The sequence below is a fragment of the Pelodiscus sinensis genome, chromosome 1, assembly GCF_049634645.1.
Source record: "Pelodiscus sinensis isolate JC-2024 chromosome 1, ASM4963464v1, whole genome shotgun sequence".
In the NCBI taxonomy this organism is placed as follows: Eukaryota; Metazoa; Chordata; order Testudines; family Trionychidae; genus Pelodiscus; species Pelodiscus sinensis.
In genome coordinates this window covers 131,176,567-131,197,822 of record NC_134711.1, presented here as the reverse complement: position 1 = coordinate 131,197,822, position 21,256 = coordinate 131,176,567, and the positions used below count along the sequence as shown (strand labels likewise).

Here is a 21,256-nt window from a genome sequence, read left to right as displayed (position 1 = left end):
GGGGAAAAACATTCCTAATAACACAGATCTCAGATCCAAATTCCCAAAGCAGAAAACAATAAAACCTAATGGATTTATCTAGACTTTGCCCTACTTACAGATGGTGAAGAGTCTTTTCTTGGAGAGAGACATGTCCTCTGTCCCCCTCAGTACCCAGAGAGCAAAAAACTGGCTCAGAGACAAAGGAGGGAAAACCCTCAAATTCCTTTGTCTGTTTGAAATCCCTATCTGCATTTCTATCGGTTGAATGCTACCTGGCTAGGTACAGGAACGCAGTTAACCCCTTGGTCCCCAGGCTGCTGGCCATCCCTCGTGACCATGACAAGTGGCTTGCCCAAAACATACACACACACACACAAACCTAGCCACAGAATCAACAACAAAAAGCAGGTCTTCTGATTTACAACCCTACACTCCACACTCAAGATCACAGGTGCTCCAGTACTGGAGGTCTTCCCCATGTGTTAATTTATTATCATTGTTCATTTCTGTCTATTCTGAGGATCATTTCTGCCAACTCCTTCATTTCTCCCAGTGCTATGCATTTTTCTTTCTTGCTTTCTAATGGGAGAATCTCTTTCTTTTTCATATTTGGAAACTGACTATAGGAGATCTCGCCATTTCAGTCATGTTGTTTTCAACATTGGTAAGCCTGCCCCTGGACAGTTCTGAAAACTATTCAGTTTTACCATCCTTTAAATTACCACATCACTTATTGTAAAGAGTCCTTACTTGTGTAACCCCTCCTGTTGGCTAGCCCAGTGTGAGGTTATCCAGCATAGGGGAAGCTTGTGACTTCTTACACCATTGGGGGGGGAGGAGGCTAGGCCTGAGGCTGCTTGGTGTGCTCTGCGTTGTGTATGTGTGAGTGCACCTCAGACCAGACCCACTCCAACAAATCACCAGGAACAGGCTTTATTCTGTAAAAAAACATAGAAGAGGAAAACAGTTCAGCAGCCCCTTCTCTCGGCATGCAGCCTGTGTGCTGCTTCTAGCACAGTCCTTGCTGAGACCCTGCTGGGGGCAGAGCTTACAGCACACAACACAGCCCCCCTGGAACACATGTTCCAACTCCCACAGTAACTAAACCCCACGTAACCAAGTCCAGGTTCTCCCTTTGTGTCACTTAAACTCCTCTCGGGGTGCCCTATAGCCCTTTCTGGACCTACCTGTAAAAAAAAACATAGAAGAGGAAAACAGTTCAGCAGCCCCTTCTCTCAGCATGCAGCCGGTGTGCTGCTTCTCCTTGCTGAGACCCTGCTGGGGGCAGAGGGCACATCCTGGCAGGAACCAGGAAGTTCTCCCAACATGCCGCAGTTTGTAGTCCACAACTTGTCGTTCCCAGGGCTGCTGCTGAAACACACTAGACCTTGGGCTACACTTGATTTTGTTTTGTGATTCCCAATCCTAGATCCTCCACTGGTATAAATTGTCTTTTGGCAAGGGCAAATTTACACCAGCAGAGGAGATGGGCCTCTGTGTGTTTTTTACCATTTGCAATAACTGATCTTGTCCATTATAAAAGAGGACACCAATTCAAATAGGCGTATTTAAAATCAACCCAGTTAAACTGTTGCAGACCCCTAAAGCAGATGCACTTACTGGTTTAACTCTTATTTAGTTTGCTAGTAAATTACTGATTTAAGCTAAGACATAAGCACAATTGAGAACCCTTTCTATAGCAAATTATGTTAGCAGGATGAAATGTACGATATATTTTTAAACAGTTTGTCTGTTTGAGCAAAGACTTCTCTTAAACTGTAAGAGCTAGGACCTCCAATGCTGGTTTCAGCTTCCTCTTATAACTTAAAGCAAAGAAAGGGTTTGATTGTGCCAGGAAAATGGAATGTGTCTGGAATGGGATTGCTTCTTATACAACCAGACACTCCACGGCCCACCTGTACTCCAGCAATTGGCTTTCTGCATATGAAAGCCAGGACTGATACTAGGGGAGAGCAAGCAGTAAAACTGTCCAGGACCCTAAACCAATTTCTCAGGCTTCAGCCCTGAGGTGTGCAGCATTTTGGCTTTCTGCCTTAAACCCCAATGGCTGTGTCTAGACTGGCCAGTTTTTCCAGAAAATCAGCAGCTTTTCCGGAAAAACTTGCCAGCTGTCTACACTGGCCGCTTAAATTTCCGCAAAAGCACTGACTTCCTACTGTAAGAAATCAGTGCTTTTTGCGGAAATACTATGCTGCTCCTGTTCGGGCAAAAGTCCCTTTTGCGCAAAACTTTTGCGCAAAAGGGCCAGTGTAGACAGCTCAGATTTGTTTTCCACAAAAAAGCCCCGATCGCAAAAATGGCAATTGGGGCTTTTTTGTGCAAAAGCGCGTCTAGATTGGCCACGGACACTTTTCCGCAAAAAGTGCTTTTGCAGAAAAGCGTCCGTGCCAATCTAGACGCTCTGTTCCGAAAATGCTTTTAACAGAAAACTTTTCTGTTAAAAGCATTTGCGGAAAATCATGCCAGTCTAGACGTAGCCAATGTGTTTAATGCCAGTAGGGTTACCAGGTGGCCTCAAAAAAAATACTGGACACACTTGATGTCAGATTGGTGGGGGGCAGCACTGTCCGGGAGGGGAGTGGGGCTGGCTGGAAGGATGTGTGTGTGTGGGGGGGGAAACCAGCTCATGGGAAGCAGGGCTGGCAGGGGGAGAGGGGATGGTCGGGGACAGCGGGGCTGGCCAGGGAAGATGGGGGGAGACCAGCTGGTGGGAAGCAGGTCTGGCTGGGAGGGGGTTGGGCAGAGCGGGAGGAGCGGGAGGGGAAAAACTGGCCAGTGGGAAGCAGGACTTCTCGGGGGTAGCGGGGCTGGCTGGGGGAGATCGGGGCGCGGGGCGGGACCAGCCGACGGGAAGCGGGGCTGGCCGGGAAGGGGTCGGAGGGAGCAGGGCTAGCCGGGGAGGCGGGGGGAAGGAGCGGGACTGACCAGGGCACACACAGATCCCGGGGTGCTGCCTGTCCCGCACACGGTCCTGGCGAAGCACGAGTGAGTCCAGCCCTAGGGATTCCCTCCACCCCGGCCCTGCCCCCACTCGCGTTGTTGCGTACTGCCTGGTAGCTCTGCTTGGTAGACCCCACTAAAACTTGCTATGACCTCCCCCCCCCACAGGGTCTTGGATACCTGATTGAGAACTACTGTGCCAGAGTAACCCTCCACTTCCAGGATTTATGAAAATATAATTCATTGTGATATTTTATTTATACTTCCCAGTTAGTGCTATCATACTTTCTTTGGATTTTGTGTTGCATCATGAGCACTACTTGTTTCTCGAGAAGGCTTGATGGAACTGAGAGCAATGAACTAGATTGTGGGGTTTGGTTAGGTTTTTTGGGTTTCTTTCCCCTTTCTTGTTGACCTTTTAGAGCTCTGCAGTAAAGGCAGTATATACTGCTCTGGTTGACATGGTGTCAAAGTCTGAGAGGTCTTTTTTATGTCAATAAGAAGAAAAAATCCTTCTAATTTTACTAATCTGAGAGTTCGTCTATACTTGATACTAGTTTGCAAACACCAGCTGAATAATGGGATGACAGGAAAGGAATTACAGAATTTTTTAGTTTGACCCTCCCCTTTCTTGAATTTCAGTGGCTTCCAATTCTGATTCCATAATGTGCAAGAAAAATCCAAGAATGCATGTGCCTAGTGGCAGAACATTGCACCATGGGACTTTTGCCCCAAAAGTTGCATGCTTGTGTGGATGCAATGATTCCAAAGGCAAGTAGCTAAACACAGCAGAAACAAAGCCGTGCAAACACCATTTTCAGACTATTAATTAGTGAACAAAAACATCATCTGAAATAACTGACAAGTGCAAACAAGCTGCAAGATTCTATTTTCCCTGGAAAGGGAGAAGTGAGCAGAAGAGGACTTGCCCTAGATATGCCCCTGCAGCAAATGGTGAATGGCACAGAGCCACCTCATCTTTGCTTTCAGTCTGTATATCATTCTTCCCTGGGATGAGTAGTAAGATATGTTAGTGTTGTTCAGTTACTGAAAAGTTATTGCTGCTTTTACTGTTTTTAATTCTATGTTACTGTGGTTCAGAACTATGACACCAGTAACCAGCTATCAAGCATAAAAGTCTCAAGCCTGACATTGAGAAACCTAGTTACTCTTTGCAGAGTGACCTTAACAACCATCTCTGGGCCTGAGTCTCCAAATCCATCTCCCCAAGCTTTTAACTACCAGACATTACACTTTTCTCCTCTGGGTCAACACCCAGGAAGAGTGAAACCTGCCTCCGATTACCTGTGCACTTGGGCACGCATATTCCACACAGTTTACACACCACAGATATGTTTGGGATAAAAATCAAAAGGTTTATTTAATAGAAAAATCGAGTCAAAGATAAAATAGGAAAGGAGAGCAGCAACCGCATAACAGAACAAAAGACAGCTACCTGTCTTCTTCTTCTTCAAGATGTGTTGTTCATGTCCATTCAACATAGGTGTGTACACCTGCCACATGTACCGGTGCCAGAAGTTTTTCCCTAAGCAGTACCCATAGGGGTCCCCAGTGCCTCCTGGAGTGGCGCACGCATGTCGCGCTATATAGGGTACCCCAGCCCCTCCCTCCTCAGTTCCTTCCTGCCAGAACTCCAGCGGAGGTGATGTGTAAAAGGGAAGTCAAATCCCCCGGAGCCATTGATTCCCCTATGAGGGGCACGTACAATATACATACATTGCTAATGCTTAGATATATTTGCTATTTGTATAGGAGTAAGACATGACAAAGGTCAAGGCCTGTCACAGGTAATAACTTATAATAAGGAGACGAGGGGAAGTGAAACCAGTCTTCTGTTAAGTAGAGATATGGATAGATTCCACATCCTTTAAACTTGTGACCGGCTCAAGCAGGAAAGGAAAAAGGGAAGTATGGCTCGCCCATTGTTCAGCAAAAGTGAATGAATGTAACACAGCTGTAACTGCAAAGTCAGCAAGTAGGCACTGTATTTAACCTCATTTGGAAAATTAACCTGACCTATAGGAATGCTAAATGTCAAAGACGAAGTAACCTATCATGTTAAGGCACCTAAACCAGGAAAGATGTGAACCCTATAAAAACCCCTGCCTATGAGATGTTGGGGGTCGGCTCTGCTTTGAACATTGAGTTCCTTAGCCGTACCTTGGTTGCAACCAATAAACTTGAGTTGGACCCAGCCTGAAAGTGTGACTCTCTTCTTGGGGTAAATCAGACTAGCCTCCAAGGGGACGAAACCTTGCAATTTATGCAACAGAGGGGAGAAGGGTGGGAAGTTGAACAGACATGAGCAACACATCTCCAAGAACACCAGTTACAGAAACAGGTAGCTGTCTTTTCTTCTTCGAGTGCTTGCTCATGTCTATTCAACACAGATGCAGGGGCACCATTTATGAGGATTGGGGGGGAGGGGGAGGACTGTGAATTTCATGCGTGAGGTCTACTTAAAGTCCATGCCCTGACTCCAAAGGTAGTTCTTAAATGCAACAGTTCGGGCTGCTTGCAGCTTTGCATTTGGGGCAGGGACTTTGTTATGGAAAAGAGGAAGGGGCAGGGTGATTAAGAATAACAAAAGGCTGGTTATTAAGATAACTGAAGGATCATTAGGTGATCATGAAAAATAGAATAGGAAATGTTATTCATTCCTTCACTAACATAACACAAGAAGCTGACCCAATTAAATGTATAGGCAGCAAATGTAAACCAAACAAAACAATTTTTTGCACAGTCAACTTGTGGAATTCTTTGTCATAAGATGGTAGAAAGGCGCAAATCATACCAAGGTTCCAATAAGAACAAAATAAGTTCAAGAAGGATAGGTCCATCAATGATTACTAGCCAGAATGGGCAGGGATAGTTTGCCAGAAGCTGGGAATGGGTAACAGGGGATGGATCATGATGCTTGCCTCTTCTGTTTATTCCTTCTGAAGCACCTGGTATTGGCCACTGTTGGAAGACAGGACACTGGGATTGAAAGATCTTTGGTCTGACCCAGTATGGCCGTTCTAATGTTCTTATATAGATCTGAAATGTATCTGCCCCCTTGCTTTAATGCACTAGACTCTACTCCCCTTCCAGAGTTGAGAGAGAACCCAGGAGTCCTGATAGGGTCTCTCTCTTCCCCCAGAGTTAGTAACAAAGTAAGAATAGACATTAACATTTAAAGGCTGACTAGTGTCCCTTAAGTCAATGTTTCTCAAACTGTGCTCCGCAGAGCCCCAGAGGCTCCACAAGACATCTCCAGGGGCTCCGCAAGGTTGACAAACTGGAAACATCGATAGGTACAACACATACAATCAGTGGACCGCTGGGGCTCCGCATAAATTTTTACGCATGTAAAGGGCTCCAGAGCCCAAAAAGTTTGAGAACCGCTGCCTTAAGTGACATGCCACAGATGTCAGAATATGTTAGTGTTAGAGCTGAGTGGGTCTAATAATTATTTAATTTTCTTTCTTTTATTTAGATACTATGCTCCCACCAGCTAAGTAATCTGCCTCCCCCCCCCCAAAAAAAAGGAGTTTTCCAAGACCTTAGTATCCCCAAATGATGTGTGTGTGTGTGTGTGTAGGGGGAGGAACTGGTTCCCGACGGCTGTGTCTAGACTGGCAAGTTTTTCCGCAAAATCATCTGCTTTTGCGGAAAAACTTGCCAGCTGTCTACACTGGCCGCTTGAATTTCCGCAAAAGCACTGACGAGCTCATGTAAGATTGTCAGTGCTTTTGTGGAAATACTATGCTGCCCCCGTTCGGGCAAAAGTCTTTTTCCGAAAAACTTTTGTGCAAAAGGGCCAGTGTAGACAGCAGAGATTTGTTTTCCGCAAAAAAGCCCCGATCGCAAAAATGGCGATCGGGGCTTTTTTTGCGGAAAAGCGCGTCTAGATTGGCCACGGACGCTTTTCCACAAAAAGTGCTTTTGCAGAAAAGCGTCCTGCCAATCTAGATGCGCTTTTCCGAAAATGCTTTTAAAAGAAAACTTTTCCGTTAAAAGCATTTGAGGAAAATCATGCTAGTGTAGACGTAGCCGACATGTGGTGCTTGGCTTGTATTGAGCATGCTCAGTAACATTGCTGAAGCTGCTGTCCTCAGTCTGCCTCCCATGCTCTCACTCTCTGCCCCCAATCACGGCATGCACAGGTCACCGCCCCCCACCAAAATCTGAAATGGCGTCCCTGCATAGGTGATTATATGCAGTGTCTGTGGAGGTGGGGAGGATTTATATAAATGCAATACAGCCTTGCCAAACATGGCATCCACCTTCGCCTGCTAATTGATGGCATAATGAGACATGAACATATGTACTGATGAACATGTTGCTGCCCTACAGATATCCTGGATAGGGACTTGTGTGTTTTCCATGTTTTCCTCTCCCATGGAGCTGCAACCAAGGCAGCACTCATCCTCTAGCACAGTGGTTCTCAAATTTTATGGTCTGGGGACCACCTGGCTCAATGCAAACCTGGTCTCCCCACTCCCATGACTGTCCAGTTCATTTACCTTGCTAAAGATGGCTCCCAGCATCCCACCACAGCAGGACCCTTAGGGATGCTTCACAGGCTATGAGACAGCCAGGGACTGTGTAGCATTGACACTAAGGCTGGTTATACAGGCATCACTCACCTGGTGCAGAGAAGCAGCTGGCCCTGGTGTGGGACAGGGATCCCCTGCTCAGTGCTGAGATGCAGCCACCTCTTGGGTGGAGCTGTGTAAAAGCAGCACTGCACAGTTGTTCAGTGGGTTTCAGAAAGAATTGTTGGTTAACGCTGACCTCAGTTCTCTGATGCGATGCTAAAGGGGTCAATGGTCTATCCCCAGCTGGGGGAAGGGAAGGCTAGTTTGTTAAAGCAGAGGGTGATTTCAGAGTCCTGAGTCTGGCCAGGGGCACTACATGTATGCACACTGCCATATGGCCCAGGATCTGCAAACATACTCGCACTGTAGTAATGGGGTGAGCGTGAGCTGACGAATGAGGGTGGAAAGGACCTCAAATCTCTCCTGGGGAAGCGATATGCTCTGGCCGTAGTGGAGTCCAGGACCACTCCTAGGAACTCTATCCTCTGGGTAGGCACCAAAAGGGATTTCTTTTCGTCTATAAGGAGGCTGTGCTGATGGCACGTGTCCAAGAGGAGGCAAACGTCTCTCTGAATCTTCTATTGGGACAACCCTTTGATGAGCCAATTGTCCAGGTAAGGGTACACCTGGATGCCCAGACGCCTCCAGTATTCCGCCATCACTGACATGCCTTCGTTAAAGACCCTCAAGGCCATAGACAGTCCAAAGGGCAGGCCTGCAAATTGGAAGTGTGTCCTTGCAACTACAAATCTCAGGAAGTGCCTGTGGCCTTTGAAGATGGCGATGGGGAAGTATGCATCTTTGAGGTTGAGGGCAGCATACCAGTCCCCAGGATCTAATTCGGGAACAACAGTGGCCAGGGAGACCATACAGAACTTGAAGTGGGCCAAATACTTGCTGAGGCCTCGCAGGTACAGTATAGGCCTTAAGCCCCTCTTCGCCTTGGGAATAAGGAAGGAGTGAGACAAACCCTTGTTCTCAAATTCTGGTGGTACTCTCTCTACCACTCCTACCAGGCTTAACTGGAACTGGGACAGCTCCTGTTCAAGGAGTTGCTTGAGAGAGGAGGCCCCTGAAGAGGGACCAGAGCGGAGGGCAGGAAGGCAGCATAGAGGATAGCTGGAGGGTGTAGCCACATTGGAGAAGGGTCAGGACCCAACAATCTGACATAATTTTCCTCCATGCCACAAGGAAGGGACGTAGCCTGGCAGAAAACAGTCAGGCAGGATCCCAGGCGTCCTGTATGTCGTCCTCGAGCACACCCTCAAAAGAAGCGGTGTTGCCCTGGGACTTCATCTGGCTAATCAACAGTGGCCAGATGGGGGGTGGCGGCCTTGTTTGCATTTTGGAGCTTAGGGCGTGAATTGGCCCTCTCCAGGCAAGAGTACAGGGTCTTTTGTTGGGGCTGCAGTTTGAACTGCTTCTTCTGAGACCTGGGGATGTAGAGGGCCCAAGCTTTTCAAGGTAGTATAGGAGTTGTTAAGCCCGTGCAACCCTGTGTCCGTCTGTTCTGTGAACAGGGCCCCTGTGTCAAATGGCATGTCTTGAAAGGAGTTCTGCACCTCTGGAACAGACCTGACTGGAGAAGCCAAGCAGCTCGCCTCATGCAGATAGCTGAAGCCATGTAGTGAGCTGCTGAGTCTGCAGCATCAGACACTGTTTGTAGAGGCTGCCAGCGCCACTGAGGAACCTTCCTCAACTCCTTGCAAAATGCTTCGGGCAAAGAGGCCTCAAACTTTGCCAGCACCCCCCAGGTGTTCACGCCGTAGCGTGTAGGCAGGGGCTGGTGGTTTGCCACCCTCAGCTGGAAGCTGGCCAAGAAATATGCCTTTCTACCAAACAAGCCCAGTCATTTGGAGTCTTTATTCTTGGGGGTGGGCATTGGCTGGCCCTGTTGCCCCCAGTGGTTCATGGACTCCACCATGAGGGAGTTGTGTGGGGGGTGGGTATAAAGGTAGTTGTGGCCTCCTGCTGGGACAAAGTACTTCCACTCTGCCCTCTTGGCTACTGGAGGACTGGAGGAGAGTGTCTGCCAGAGCGCCTTCGCAATTTTGGTGACTACCTCATAACACCACCCTGCCCAGGGCCCAGTCCCCCAGGCAGAGTCTTTCACAGAATTTACAGATTAACTATTCACAGGCACTTCACAGTTCGTTAATGGGGAACTTGAATACAAAGGGAGTGCTTGCCAGAGCCAAAGCTGGGGCATGCTGTTCCAAGCACCTTCACTGGTAGTAAAAGAGGAACAGGGGCACCCTATCTAGAATGACGTGTGTGCGCCACTCCAGGGGGCAGTGGGGACCCCAGCTCCTATAAGTATGGCTTAGGGAAAATCTTCCAGCACCTTTGCACATGGCAGGCACACACCTATGTTGAATGAACATGAGCAAGCACTCGAAGAAGAAGAAGACAGTTACCTTTTTCTGTAACTAGTGTTCTTGGAGATGTGTTGCTCATGTCCATTCAACCTCCCACCCTCCTCCCCTCTGCTGGAGATCTGGCAAGAAGGAACTGAGGAGCGAGGGGCCAGGGAGTGTCCAACGTAGTGTGGCATATGTACATCACTCCAGGGGGTACTGATCCTGATGGGTATTGCTTAGAGAAAAACTTCAGGCACTGGTGCATGTGGCAGGCACATACACTTTTGTTGAATGGACATGAGCAAGCACTCAAAGAATCACAGGTTTTATACTTCTATGCTAGCTGACTTTAGGAATGTTAAATATCGGTTAATTGAATAGTCGATTAACCTCATATATTCTTATTGGTTACTGGACTATTCTACAGTCCCCAGGGTGGGGCTGATAGCCAGTGTGCTCTGGCCCCACTCCCGAGCAGCTCCCTGCCACTCTGTGTTGCTGCATCTGATATAGACAAAGCAGCACAGAGTGCCAGGCAGGAACTGGTCCGTGAGGGGAGCCTGTTTAAAAACCAGCTCCCCTCAAGAACCATCTGCCTGTCATCCTGCATTGGTGCCTCTGATACAGAGGCAGCAGCATGGGGTGGCAGCAGCACCTGTCCGGGCAGGGGCAGGGGTTGCAGACAGAACTGAGTTGGGCTAACTACCAGCCTAGCTCCTAATACACTTTAAATGCAGAGCTGCAGCAGGGGTAAGTTCCTGACCTGGTGTGAGCCAGGACTGAGCTGTGCTACAGGCCTGCCTGCTAAAAAATTTACTAAAAAAACAACAAATTGTCTAGTAGCACTTTAAAGACTAACAAAACATATAGATGGTATCATGAGCTTTCATGGGCAAAACCCACTTCTTCAGATGACCGGAGTATAATGAGTCCAGATCCAAGGATAAATAAGGGAAGGGTCAGGGGAAAAGGGGAAGGGAGGAAGAAAAAGAGAGACAGTGAGTAGATAAAACTTGAACAACAACAAATATGTACTGGCAAAGATGAGGGGAAAGCATGTAGTCTATAGCATTAACCGACAAGCTTTTGCTTATCAGTTAATCAACTACACTCTTACATCTCTAGCTGGATTCCCCTAACTTTAACATTTCCCAGGGTGCCCTCTCAATCCTAGAAGAGATCAAGTGTTACAGGGACAGCACCCACTCAGATGCTGGCTTGTTTCTGGATTAACTGCTGTTGTTAAAGTATTGACACTATTCCCCTTCAGCATGAAAATCAGAGGCATGTGTGTGGGGTGGGGGTGGGGCAGGTTAGTTGTTTGATCCATGTGTATCAAGTGGGGGTTGGCCCAGAGTATACACACCTAGGCATAATGTACAGGACTATATTTTGTTTCAGCTACACCAGACTAACAGGGCTACATTTCTATCACTAGGCATAATGTGTAATCCATAGTAAAGGCAGGCCTAGAGGCTGCTGGAGGGAAGGGCTTGAGGAAAAGGAGATGCTAAAAGCTCCGGGCAGAGGAGGGTGTAGAAGCAGAAGTATCTGGCAGCAGTTTAGAAGACGAGTGGGCAGAGAAGCAGAGGGAAGAGCAGAGAGGAGGGGAAAGGGGAGGGTGGGGAGAGAGGCAGGGCAGTGGGAGGAGAGCCGTGACTGGCTAGCGGGCAGGGCAGGTATTGAGAGGCAGGGCTAGAAGGAGGGAAGAGGGGCAGGGCAGGCAGAGGAGCGGTGAAGAGGGCCGGGTTGGGATCAGCTCAACGGAAACCCGGATTTAAGGAGTGGCACTTTTCAAAGTATCCTCTGCGTCCCGTCCGCTCACGGCAGCTGCTCAGCGCCCCGACCCTCGCGCAGAATGGCAGTGAAGGGCGGCACCAAGTGCATCAAGTACCTGCTCTTCGGCTTCAACTTCGTTTTCTGGGTAAGAGCTCCGCGCCCCGATCCCCCCCGTTTTCTCCCGCCGCGGCCCCACCCCGGGAGGAGCCCGGCCAGGTGCGGCGTGGGAGGGAAGAAGTGCGGGGCGGGAGCGCGGCTCGCTCCCCTGGAGCCGGGCCCCGCTCCCCGAGCACGTGGCCTGCCCCCCCCCCAAGCTGTGGGTCCCGGCGGTCTCCCCCCTGCTCCCCAGGCGCGCAGGAGCTTGCGGCGCGGGCCGGGCCGGGCTCTGCCCCGCGGGCAGCAGGGGGTGGCTGGCGGCGCTTCCAGGCTACGCCCGGGCGAGGCAGGCGCCGCCCCGAGGAAGGGGCGCGCGGGGGAGACCTGCCTGTGCCGCAGCGGGGCTGGCTCTGAGAGTCGCAGCTTGGCCCTGCCCGCGGGCGTCTCCTCCCCTGCTGCGCTGCCCAGGTGGGGGCCCTGCTGCGCTGCCCCACCGCCCCCCCAACCCAGCGGGGTGCAAGCGCACGGGCCCCGGGGGGAGTCCGCACAGGGAACCGAGCGCCTGGGACTTGGGGGGGGGGCGAGTTGTGTCCCGTAGGGAGAACTTGTTGGACCTTCAAGGGGATCTCTCCGTCGTCTCAGCCGCGTGCCTGGCTCCGCTCCGCCCCCAAGCGCCGCGCCATGATCCAGGGTGGGGCTGCGGGGGGGTGCTATGGGGACGCCCGGTATGTTTCTGCTGGAGGCTGCCAGCTGCTCGCAGGACCAGCGTGTGAACAGAAAAGACTCCGGCGGCCGGCTAACGCACCTCAGCCTGGGGGCATGTCAAGTACGGTTTCACCGCCCTGGACTTGCCATTCAGCTCCGTTTCCCCGAGTTTGGCTTTGAAAAAAGGCCACTGACGTTTCTACATGTCCTAATTTGGCTAATTGCTGGAGCGACTGAGTGGGGGAGGCAACCAAACTCCCAGAAACTAAATTATCTTGTAGAACTTGAATGTTAAGTCAATGCTAGCAAACGATCATCGTAATAAAAAAGCAAGACACGTTAACCCATGCGGTGGGTTTTAAGATTCCTTCCTCTAGTACAGACTATTGATGTCACATTTCCTTTGGGGACTCGTTTTCCATAGGTTAGTAGATATGATTACAAGTGGAAAGTGATTTGTAATGTTCGGCCAAGTTTTTTTACCTTTCTTAACTGTATATTTTTAAAGCTTCATGGGGTAAAAAACAACAAATAGCCTGGTAGCACGTTAAAGACTAACAAAACATGTCGATGATGTTTTGTTAGTCTTTAAAGTGCTATCAGACTGCTTGTTGTATACTTTTAGAGAGTCACTCTTTAGTATCTGCTGAAGAAAGTACTAAAGAAGCATTGATTTACTTTGGAAAAGTACTTTGGGTTAAATGCATTGCATGCGTAATCCTGTGGCAAAAGTTCTGCGTGCAGCTCAAAGCTGGCTTTTTTTTTTCGGCAACAGTTGTGCTTTGCAAACTTACCTGTAGCCTATTTTTTCTTATCACTTTTGTTGTTTGTGAATTTTACTGCTTTCAGACTTCATCCCACCGCATGTCCTCAGTTCATTTTTTAAAACTGAATGTCACTGTAGTTTCTACCCATAGTTCTACAAAACTGTAATGGAAACATACCTAGCAGCCTGCATGTTAACATGGGGGAAGGGAAACCAGTGATATATGTAAGCTCTTATGGTAACAGATAAACACATAGTTAGGACAGTTCTGCCCTCCTCTCTCCCCCTCCCCCCCTTGAGTTTAAACTTCTAACCTGTGCATCTTGCTGGTGGAACCTTCACCTGAAGTTGGTGGCTCTCTTTGGGACACTTTGGTGCATTTTCAGAGTGCCATCTACCCAGGAAGTACAGAGAATTTTATCCCTTTGGAGCAAGGCAACGGAAAAGAAAGTTAGGGAGCATTGTGAAGGGCTCAGCTACAAGCCAATATCTCAAGGAACTGCATTTGTCATTCTGAAGCAGTGACTTCTCAAATTTTCCTTTTACTTATAGCTTCTATTTAATCGGTGAGAGAATATCAGTACTTTGGCTGTTTACACTGCTAAATACAAATCTGTATTTGTTGTAGTCATGTTTGTGCTAAAGTCAAAGGGAAGACAGTAGACCCCGTTGCAGGATCATTGTAAAGCTCTAGGAAATCAGGTCAGATGTGGCTCAAAGTCAGTCAGGTCTGGGTACAACTTTATGTATTTTTTTCAAAAAAGAAAGAAAATCTATTAAAAAAACATCAGCTTTCAGACTTGCTCTTTTTTTCTCTGCCCTCATCAAAAAGTTCCCCTCAAAAATCCACATAATACCTTTTTGATTATTAATGCTATATGCAAACTACTAGTGATAGTGAAAATAGGAAAATAGAATTATGTGAGTAAATATAGTATTGGCACGGAAAACACAATTGCATGTGCTTATTTTGACCTGCAAACACATGTAAAAGCTACACACTGCTTAGCTTTCAATGGAAAGTTATAGGTAGCTAACAGGAGGCAACAAAACAGTCTTTTTTCCTTAGTACCTCTAAGGCTACAAAGATTTTTCGAAAGAGGATATGCAATTTCTGTGGGAATTTGCATATCTTCTTCCAATCGCATTTTTGAAAGAGGCTCTTTCGAAAATGAAAGTCTGGAATGCAATTTTTTTTTAAACCTTTTGAAAACACATAAACCTCCTTTTTTTTTTTTTTTTTTTTTTTTTTTTAAAAGAGAGCGGTTTTTATTCTGGAAAAAAAACTGCATCCAGACTACTTTCATTTTCAAAAGAAGTTCTTTCGAAAATGCGATCAGAAGAAGATATGCAAATTCCCACAATTTGCATATCTTTCAAAAAAATTGTTGTGGTTTAGACGTACCGTGAGGCAGACACAGGCTATGTCTACACTGCCGGGTGTTTTCTGGGGGGGAGGGGGTTCAGAAGAGGCTTTTCCGACATTTGGTCCATCTACATGGGGCCAAATGTCAGAAAAACCTCCTTTCGGAAAATCCCTTATTCCTCATAAAATGAGGAATACAGAGATGCTGAAAGAATGTGCCCACTTTTTTTGGAAAAAAGCTGACGTGTTTCCTTGATATAGCAGAGTTTTTTCAGGATGCCGCCGGTATCCTGGAAAAACACTGCAGTCCAGACATAGCGACAGTCTCTTACTGTGTGTGTGCAGTGGACAATGGGGATCTGAATCCAGAACAGGGCCTCCAGGTGCTATTGTGATACAAATAACTAGTGAGAGAATCCATATTTTCATAAACATGTCCTGGGATAAAATAAGATTGTTTTGACCCTCAAGGCAAATAAAATATAGGACGCTCTTCTGTCTCAAAACTCTAAGAGGCTGAGAGTCTCATTCTTAAACTGATTGGTATTACAACAGAATTTAAATCTAGAGAATGGACCTGCATTTGTAGCTGGTCCAACTTCTAGATTTTGGGAGGTGTGTGCTGGAGTTGGAATTTAGCTGGACACCATGCAGACAAGCACTGTTTCTAAACTGAGGACTTGAGAGAGAAATTCTTGTTCCTGTGTAGCCATGCTGCCACTTGTAGGAGTGATGAGCAGTAGCCAGGGGGTCTTGAAGACCAACTGATTTTTATCAATAATTAAACTAAAATGTCTATCTCTTAATACTTCCTTTTTCTGCAGTTTCTCTTGATTATGGACAGGTACATTTTGGACTGGGAATAAAGTGACATTAACAGTTTTGTTTCCCAAGGTGCCTGTTTCAGGGCTTGTCTATGCTCAGGAGTTACTCAGGAACAGCTACGATGCTGTACATTTGTAAGTGCTTGTGTGGAACGTTTCTTGTTCCAGAATAAGAACATCTTCGTTCCTGTTTAGGTCAGTTCTAAAGTGGATTAAGCTAAACTGTCTAAAGCCATTGAGTGTGCGTCTACATAGCAGGTCTTAACTCGAAATAAGTTTCTCAAATTGAGCTACGTCAATTGAATATCTTATTTCAAGATAGCTTATTTCGAAATTGGGAGAATCTACACAGCACTTATTTCGAAATAGAGCACTCCTCCTCTGACTTCCCTTACTCCTCCTACAGTGAGGGTTACAGGAGTCAGAGTAAGAAGTCCTCCAGCTTGACGATATTTTGACATTTTCAAAATAACTACCTGCAGTGTACTATTTCAGAATAGCACTCATTATTTCAAAATAGTGTTGCAGTATAGACCTAAAGTTAGGCTACCTCTACACTGGCAACTTCTTGCTCAAGAACTGTTTTGCGGAAGAGTTCTTGTACAAAAAGTCTTCCACAAAAGCGCGTCTACGATGCCATGTGCTTTTGCGCAAGAGCATCTATGGCAGTGTCGACTCTCTCTTGCGCAAGAAAGCTCTGATGGCCATTTGTGCAAGAAATTCAAGTTGCCTGTCTACACTGCCCTCTTGCACAAGAGGGCTTATTTCTCGTGGGGAGAGGAATAACTCTTCCGGAATAAGCCCTGTTTTCTGACGCTTTCCTGTAAATTTACTTGCGCAAGAACACGCTTGCAGCGTAGACAACAGGCAAGTTTTTGCACAAGAATAGCTGTTTTTGCACAAGAAGCCGCCAGTGTAGAATTAGCCATAGTGTTGAATAAGAGTATCCAGACTGGAAGCTATTGTAGAATAGCTTAATCTGCCACAGCTGATCTGTAGACAAGTCCAAAGAGCCTTCACACATGGAGTTAACAAGAAACAGTTAATCAGGAGCAGCTCATGCCTATACACATACTAACAATCCTTAGCTTAAAAAAGGGGTCACTACAAGACCATGCTTTTGGGTGGGGTTTGTGTTGGTGCATGCTAGAAAAAGTGAATGAAAGGTTTATTTACAGTGGCAGAAAAGTATCTAATGAGTCTTGAATTGTGTGACAATTTCATTTGGTCTGCCTTGGAATGGAACCCCATTGCCCTTGCCTTCAAACTGTTTTAAACACAGGTGTATAGGCATATTGTGGCTCAGGTTCAGGACTATTGAAGAAAAGCTTTTTAAGAAGTTTACCTTAACATGCGGACAAGGGGGATCCAGTAGATATAGTGTACTTGGATTTTCAGAAAGCCTTTGACAAGGTCCCTCACCAAAGGCTCTTGTGTAAATTACATGGCCATGGGATAAGAGGGAAGGTCCTTTCTTGGATTGAGAATTGGTTAAAAGACAGGAAACAAAGGGTAGGAATAAATGGTAAATTTTCAGATTGGAGAAGGGTAACTAGTGGTGTACCCCAAGGGTCAGTCCTGGGACCAATCCTTTTCAACTTATTTATAAATGATCCGGAGAAAGGCGTAAGCAGTGAGGTAGTAAAGTTTGCAGATGATACCAAACTGTTTAGGATAGTCAAGACAGAACAGACTGTGAGGGACTCCAAGATGATCTCACCAAACTGAGTGATTGGGCAACAAAATGGCAAATGAAATTTAATGTGGATAAGTGTAAAGTAATGCACATCGGGAAAAATAACCCCAACTATACGTACAGTATGATGGGGGCTAATTTGGCTATGACAAATCAGGAAAGAGATCTTGGAGTTATCGTGGACAGTTCTCTGAAAACTTCCATACAGTGTGCAGCAGCAGTAAATGGATGACTACCATTTAGTTAGCTTATTCATCTAATTATAAGGTGTAGTTTCATTCTAGCACTTTCCCTCTTTGGGTGGGGAACCCTTAAAAGTTTGATAGTCAGTCTTAAAGATATAAATAGGGTGGTGGTTTAATCATACTCTCATTTTTCTCCATATGAAGGAATTACCCATGAGAAGCTCACTCCTTTACTGCCATTTTAATGGTATTTACATTAGGCTTGTAAATTGGTTTTAAACAGTACCCTTAGTTGAACTAGTGCAAGTGTGAATCATATAAGGCCTTACAGATTTCTTTTGTTCTGCATTATTGTAATAAAATGCATGACTTACTCACGCTAGCTATGTCTACACTACAGGCTTCTTGCACAAGAAGCTTTTTGCAGAAGAGATCTTCCACAAAAACGTCTTGTGAAAGAGCATGTCCACACTGCAAAAGCGCATCCAAAAAGTGATTTGCTTTTGTGCAAGAGAGCGTCCAGACTGCATGGACGCTCTCCTGAAAGGAAACTCTGACTGCTATTTACAGAATGGCCACCAGGGCACCTGTCCTTTTTTCAGTTGCCTCTTTTTGCTCAAAAAAACCCCTGTTCCCCGTCCACACACCTTTTTGCGCAAGAGCTCTTGCGCTAAAAGGACTTATTCCTCATAGAGGAATACCTATTGCGCAAAAATCCCTCTGCTCTTTCAATGTTTGTTTGTTTGGTGCAAAAATGTGCTTGAGGTGTGGACGCTTCATGAGTTTTTCCGCAAAAACTCTGTAGTGTAGACTTATCCTCAAAGAGCAGAAGTGAAAGTAAGCAGGTGCACTCTGGTACGCAACTCCGGCAAGAACCTTCCGAGCTGAGGGAAAAGCCAACAGGGAGCTAATTAAAGAGCTAGCAGGGACATGAGTTGCAATAGGACAGTAGCTGTAAGAAATTTTAAATTTATTTCACTGCTGCTTAAGAGTGCTCTCCTAAAAAGTAATTGGCTTACGGAGCCAAAGTTTTGTCTTGAAATTCTGTATCTGGACTTAGTGATGGGTCAATTGGAATGGAACTGGGAATGGCCCAGCACTGGTATTGGAAGGACCTGGTGGCTCCAGCTGCTGTGCTCCCTGGCTCCCACATCATACCCAAGAGAACTGGGAGCAGAACAGCTGGAGTGGGTGAGAGAGGAAAGAAGTTAGAAGTAAAGAAGTGACGTGAGTGAAGGAGAGAATTAAGAGGTAACGGATGCTATAAATAACTTGAGAGACTATGCTAAATTTGCAACAGTACCTTCCTAGTAGTAGCACTTGAAAAGAACATGTATAACTAATTTTTAATCTAAGTTGCAATAGCACGTGCTCAAATTAATTTTACAAAGCACCAACCTGATCTGAATTAAAATAACTCCATTTTATCTTAAATTTTTTGAAACTGTTTTGAAACTGTTTTGTATGTATCCCTCACAAATTCTCCCTTGTTTACATGGACCATGAGTCCAGTAAAACTATAGCTATTAGCAGGGCTCAGCAATCACGGTGAAAACCACTCGCTAGCCCCATACTGCGCGTGCGTGAGACCCACACTGTGAATGCGCAAACTGCCAGTGAATGGGGCGACCAGCTGAAATCTACTTGCCACGGGCGAGTAGTTAAGTGAATTTGTTGAGCCCTGGCTATTAGTAAGATTGAATTTGAAAGCTGCCTTCTTTTTTCGGGGCATCTCTGATCCCCTACATGACAGAGCACTTAGTCAGTCTGTTTGTTGTAGTACCACAGTGCAGAGGGCTGGACTTGTAGGACTGGAGGGGACCTTGAGAAGTCATAATTTTTATGATTGTATGAAAAACTGTCAGCTTTTTTACAGTGTACTGACAAATGAAGAACAGATTACTTTAAGCCACTCGAACAAGTTGGGGAAAATGATTCCTCACAGAACAGAGACATTCAGCAAAAACATACAAACCCAAGCATTTCCTCTCCGCTTTGTGTAATGGTGAATGTAGTTAAGTTAGCATAATCTGAATCAAAATACTATTTGTGTCCATATGAAATGTTAATTTACAGAGTACAGGCAGTCCCCGATTTACGCGGATCAGACTTGCGTCAGATCCGCACTTACGAACGGGGCTTTCTCTCCCCAGAGCTCGCAGGCAGCGATCCGCCACCTTGACCTCCGGGGCAAGAAAAGCTGCTCCCGGTGCCCCTGGTCTGCTGGGGACCGTCTCCAGCAGACCAGGGGCACCGGGAGCAAAGCCGCAGCGGCGGCGGGTCCCGTGCCAGAGCAAAGCCTCAGAGGTGAGGCACCCCGCCGCTGTGGCTTTGCTCCCTGTGTCCCTGGTCTGCTGGGGGGGGGGGGGGGGCGGGAGGCGGCTAGTGTGCCCCCCCCCCCCCCCAGCAGACCAGGCTTTTGTTGTGGACCCTGGGGCAGAGCAGCTGGGGCGCTGTCGGTTGGTCCCGCAGCGCCGCTCTGGGCACTACTAGACCAACCCGGCAGCACCCCAGCTGCTCTGCCCCAGGCGTCTCCAAGTCAGCCATTGCTGAAACTGACTAGCGCTGACTACAGGAAGCCCGAGGCACAGTTGCTCTGCCCCAGGCTTCCTGTAGTCAGCCACTGGTCAGTTTCAGCAGCGGCTGAATCTGGACGCCAGTTCTGACTTACATACAGATTCAACTTAAGAACAAACCTACAGTCCCTATCTTGTACGTAACCCGGGGACTGCCTGTACTTACATGTAAGGTTAGGAGCACAATTGCACTATATTGTCCCGAGAAGCCCAATATGAAGTTATCTATATTCAGATTTCTAGCAGGTTTAACTTTACATTTATTTAAATTTCAAATAAAGTCAGTAAACTGATTTCTGAATAAAATGGCCACTAGTCTTGCCTATGGGTCAGGAATTCTGTGTAATGTTATGCCGCTTAATTGCAATAAATGCTGTTCTGTAGGCATTGCATTAACGTTGGCAAGAACACTTTTGAAACTAGAACTTCCTTAATGAGAGAGAGAAAATATCTGTTTTCCAACCCATGCATTTTCAAAGCAAAGTAGGGGCAAACATGTTTGTAGTAAACAGTTGCTGCCTCTTTTATAACTGCCAGATATGCATTATGCATCTATGAGGGTATTTCCAACAGCTTGACAAAAACATTTACTAAGGTTCAACCTCAGTCCATTCAAAACCTTATTTGATTTTCTTCTCAGTGGGTGTGTGTTTTTGATACTGTACCGGCAGTTTTCATCTGTTCAAAACCAGACACATCCCTAAATTGCTCCTAATATTCTCAAAGCATCTTTCTACATGCTCTGTAAAATCACAGCTGGTCTTGGCCCTCAGGTGGGGGCAGTGATTGTGGTTTCCTTACTAGTCAAAAGTTTGAGGTAAAGGTTTGGTAGTTTTCTTGTTTGAAGGTGGGAAGGAGTTATTATCCTGGCTTATTCTACACAAGGGTTGGTCAATTTTTTTATTAAAAAATCTCTGGGAACAATGCTTAGATGGTAAATGGGGAAGGGAGGCATAGGTTCACAGAACTGTTTAAACCTAACCACCAAATAAAGAAAATACTCTTTTTCCCCTTTACCTTACTTATGATCCTCTCTTTATTCAGTCCACTTCCATGCCCCGAGTTCCTTGGAGGCATGGTACTCCTCCCTGAGTTTAAATCATTGTCTCTCTCAACTCCTGGTTTAACTCTCCCACACAAAGAAAGCAGGCAAAGTATCTAGATCCAATTTAAAATGTCAACCATCTGTCTCAACTGGTTCCCCAGCGCCCTGGCCAACACCCTTGCTGGCTACTTGAGTTTAACCTCTTAATCACTAGGGCTATGTCTAGACTGCAGGCTTCTTTCGAAAGAGGCTCTTTCGAAAGCATCTTTCAAAAGAGCCTCTTTCGAAAGAGAGCGTCTAGACTGCACGGA

The 21,256-nt window shown here is 46.6% G+C and overlaps 1 protein-coding gene and 1 long non-coding RNA gene across 4 annotated transcripts in view; one reads left to right on the top strand and one right to left on the bottom strand.

Annotated features, from left to right (window-relative positions):
* The window catches only part of LOC142818901 (uncharacterized), a 57,780-nt gene extending 44,885 nt beyond the window's left edge, over window positions 1–12,895 (bottom strand). The window contains exons 1-2 of one of the 3 annotated variants that reach the window (XR_012896596.1): window positions 12,397–12,895; window positions 733–920 (exon numbers count right to left, since the gene is read on the bottom strand). This is a non-coding gene — a long non-coding RNA (uncharacterized LOC142818901). Of the gene's footprint in view, window positions 1–732; window positions 921–1,169; window positions 1,485–12,396 lie in introns of those variants that run through there. The other 2 variants (XR_012896595.1, XR_012896598.1) reach the window with 2 other exon arrangements.
* Window positions 11,633–21,256, top strand: part of CD9 (CD9 molecule) — a 42,860-nt gene continuing 33,236 nt past the window's right edge. Inside the window, 1 exon segment of the mRNA NM_001286914.1 lies at window positions 11,633–11,831. Within this exon segment, the coding sequence (NP_001273843.1) occupies window positions 11,766–11,831 (66 nt within the window). The 5' untranslated portion in view covers window positions 11,633–11,765.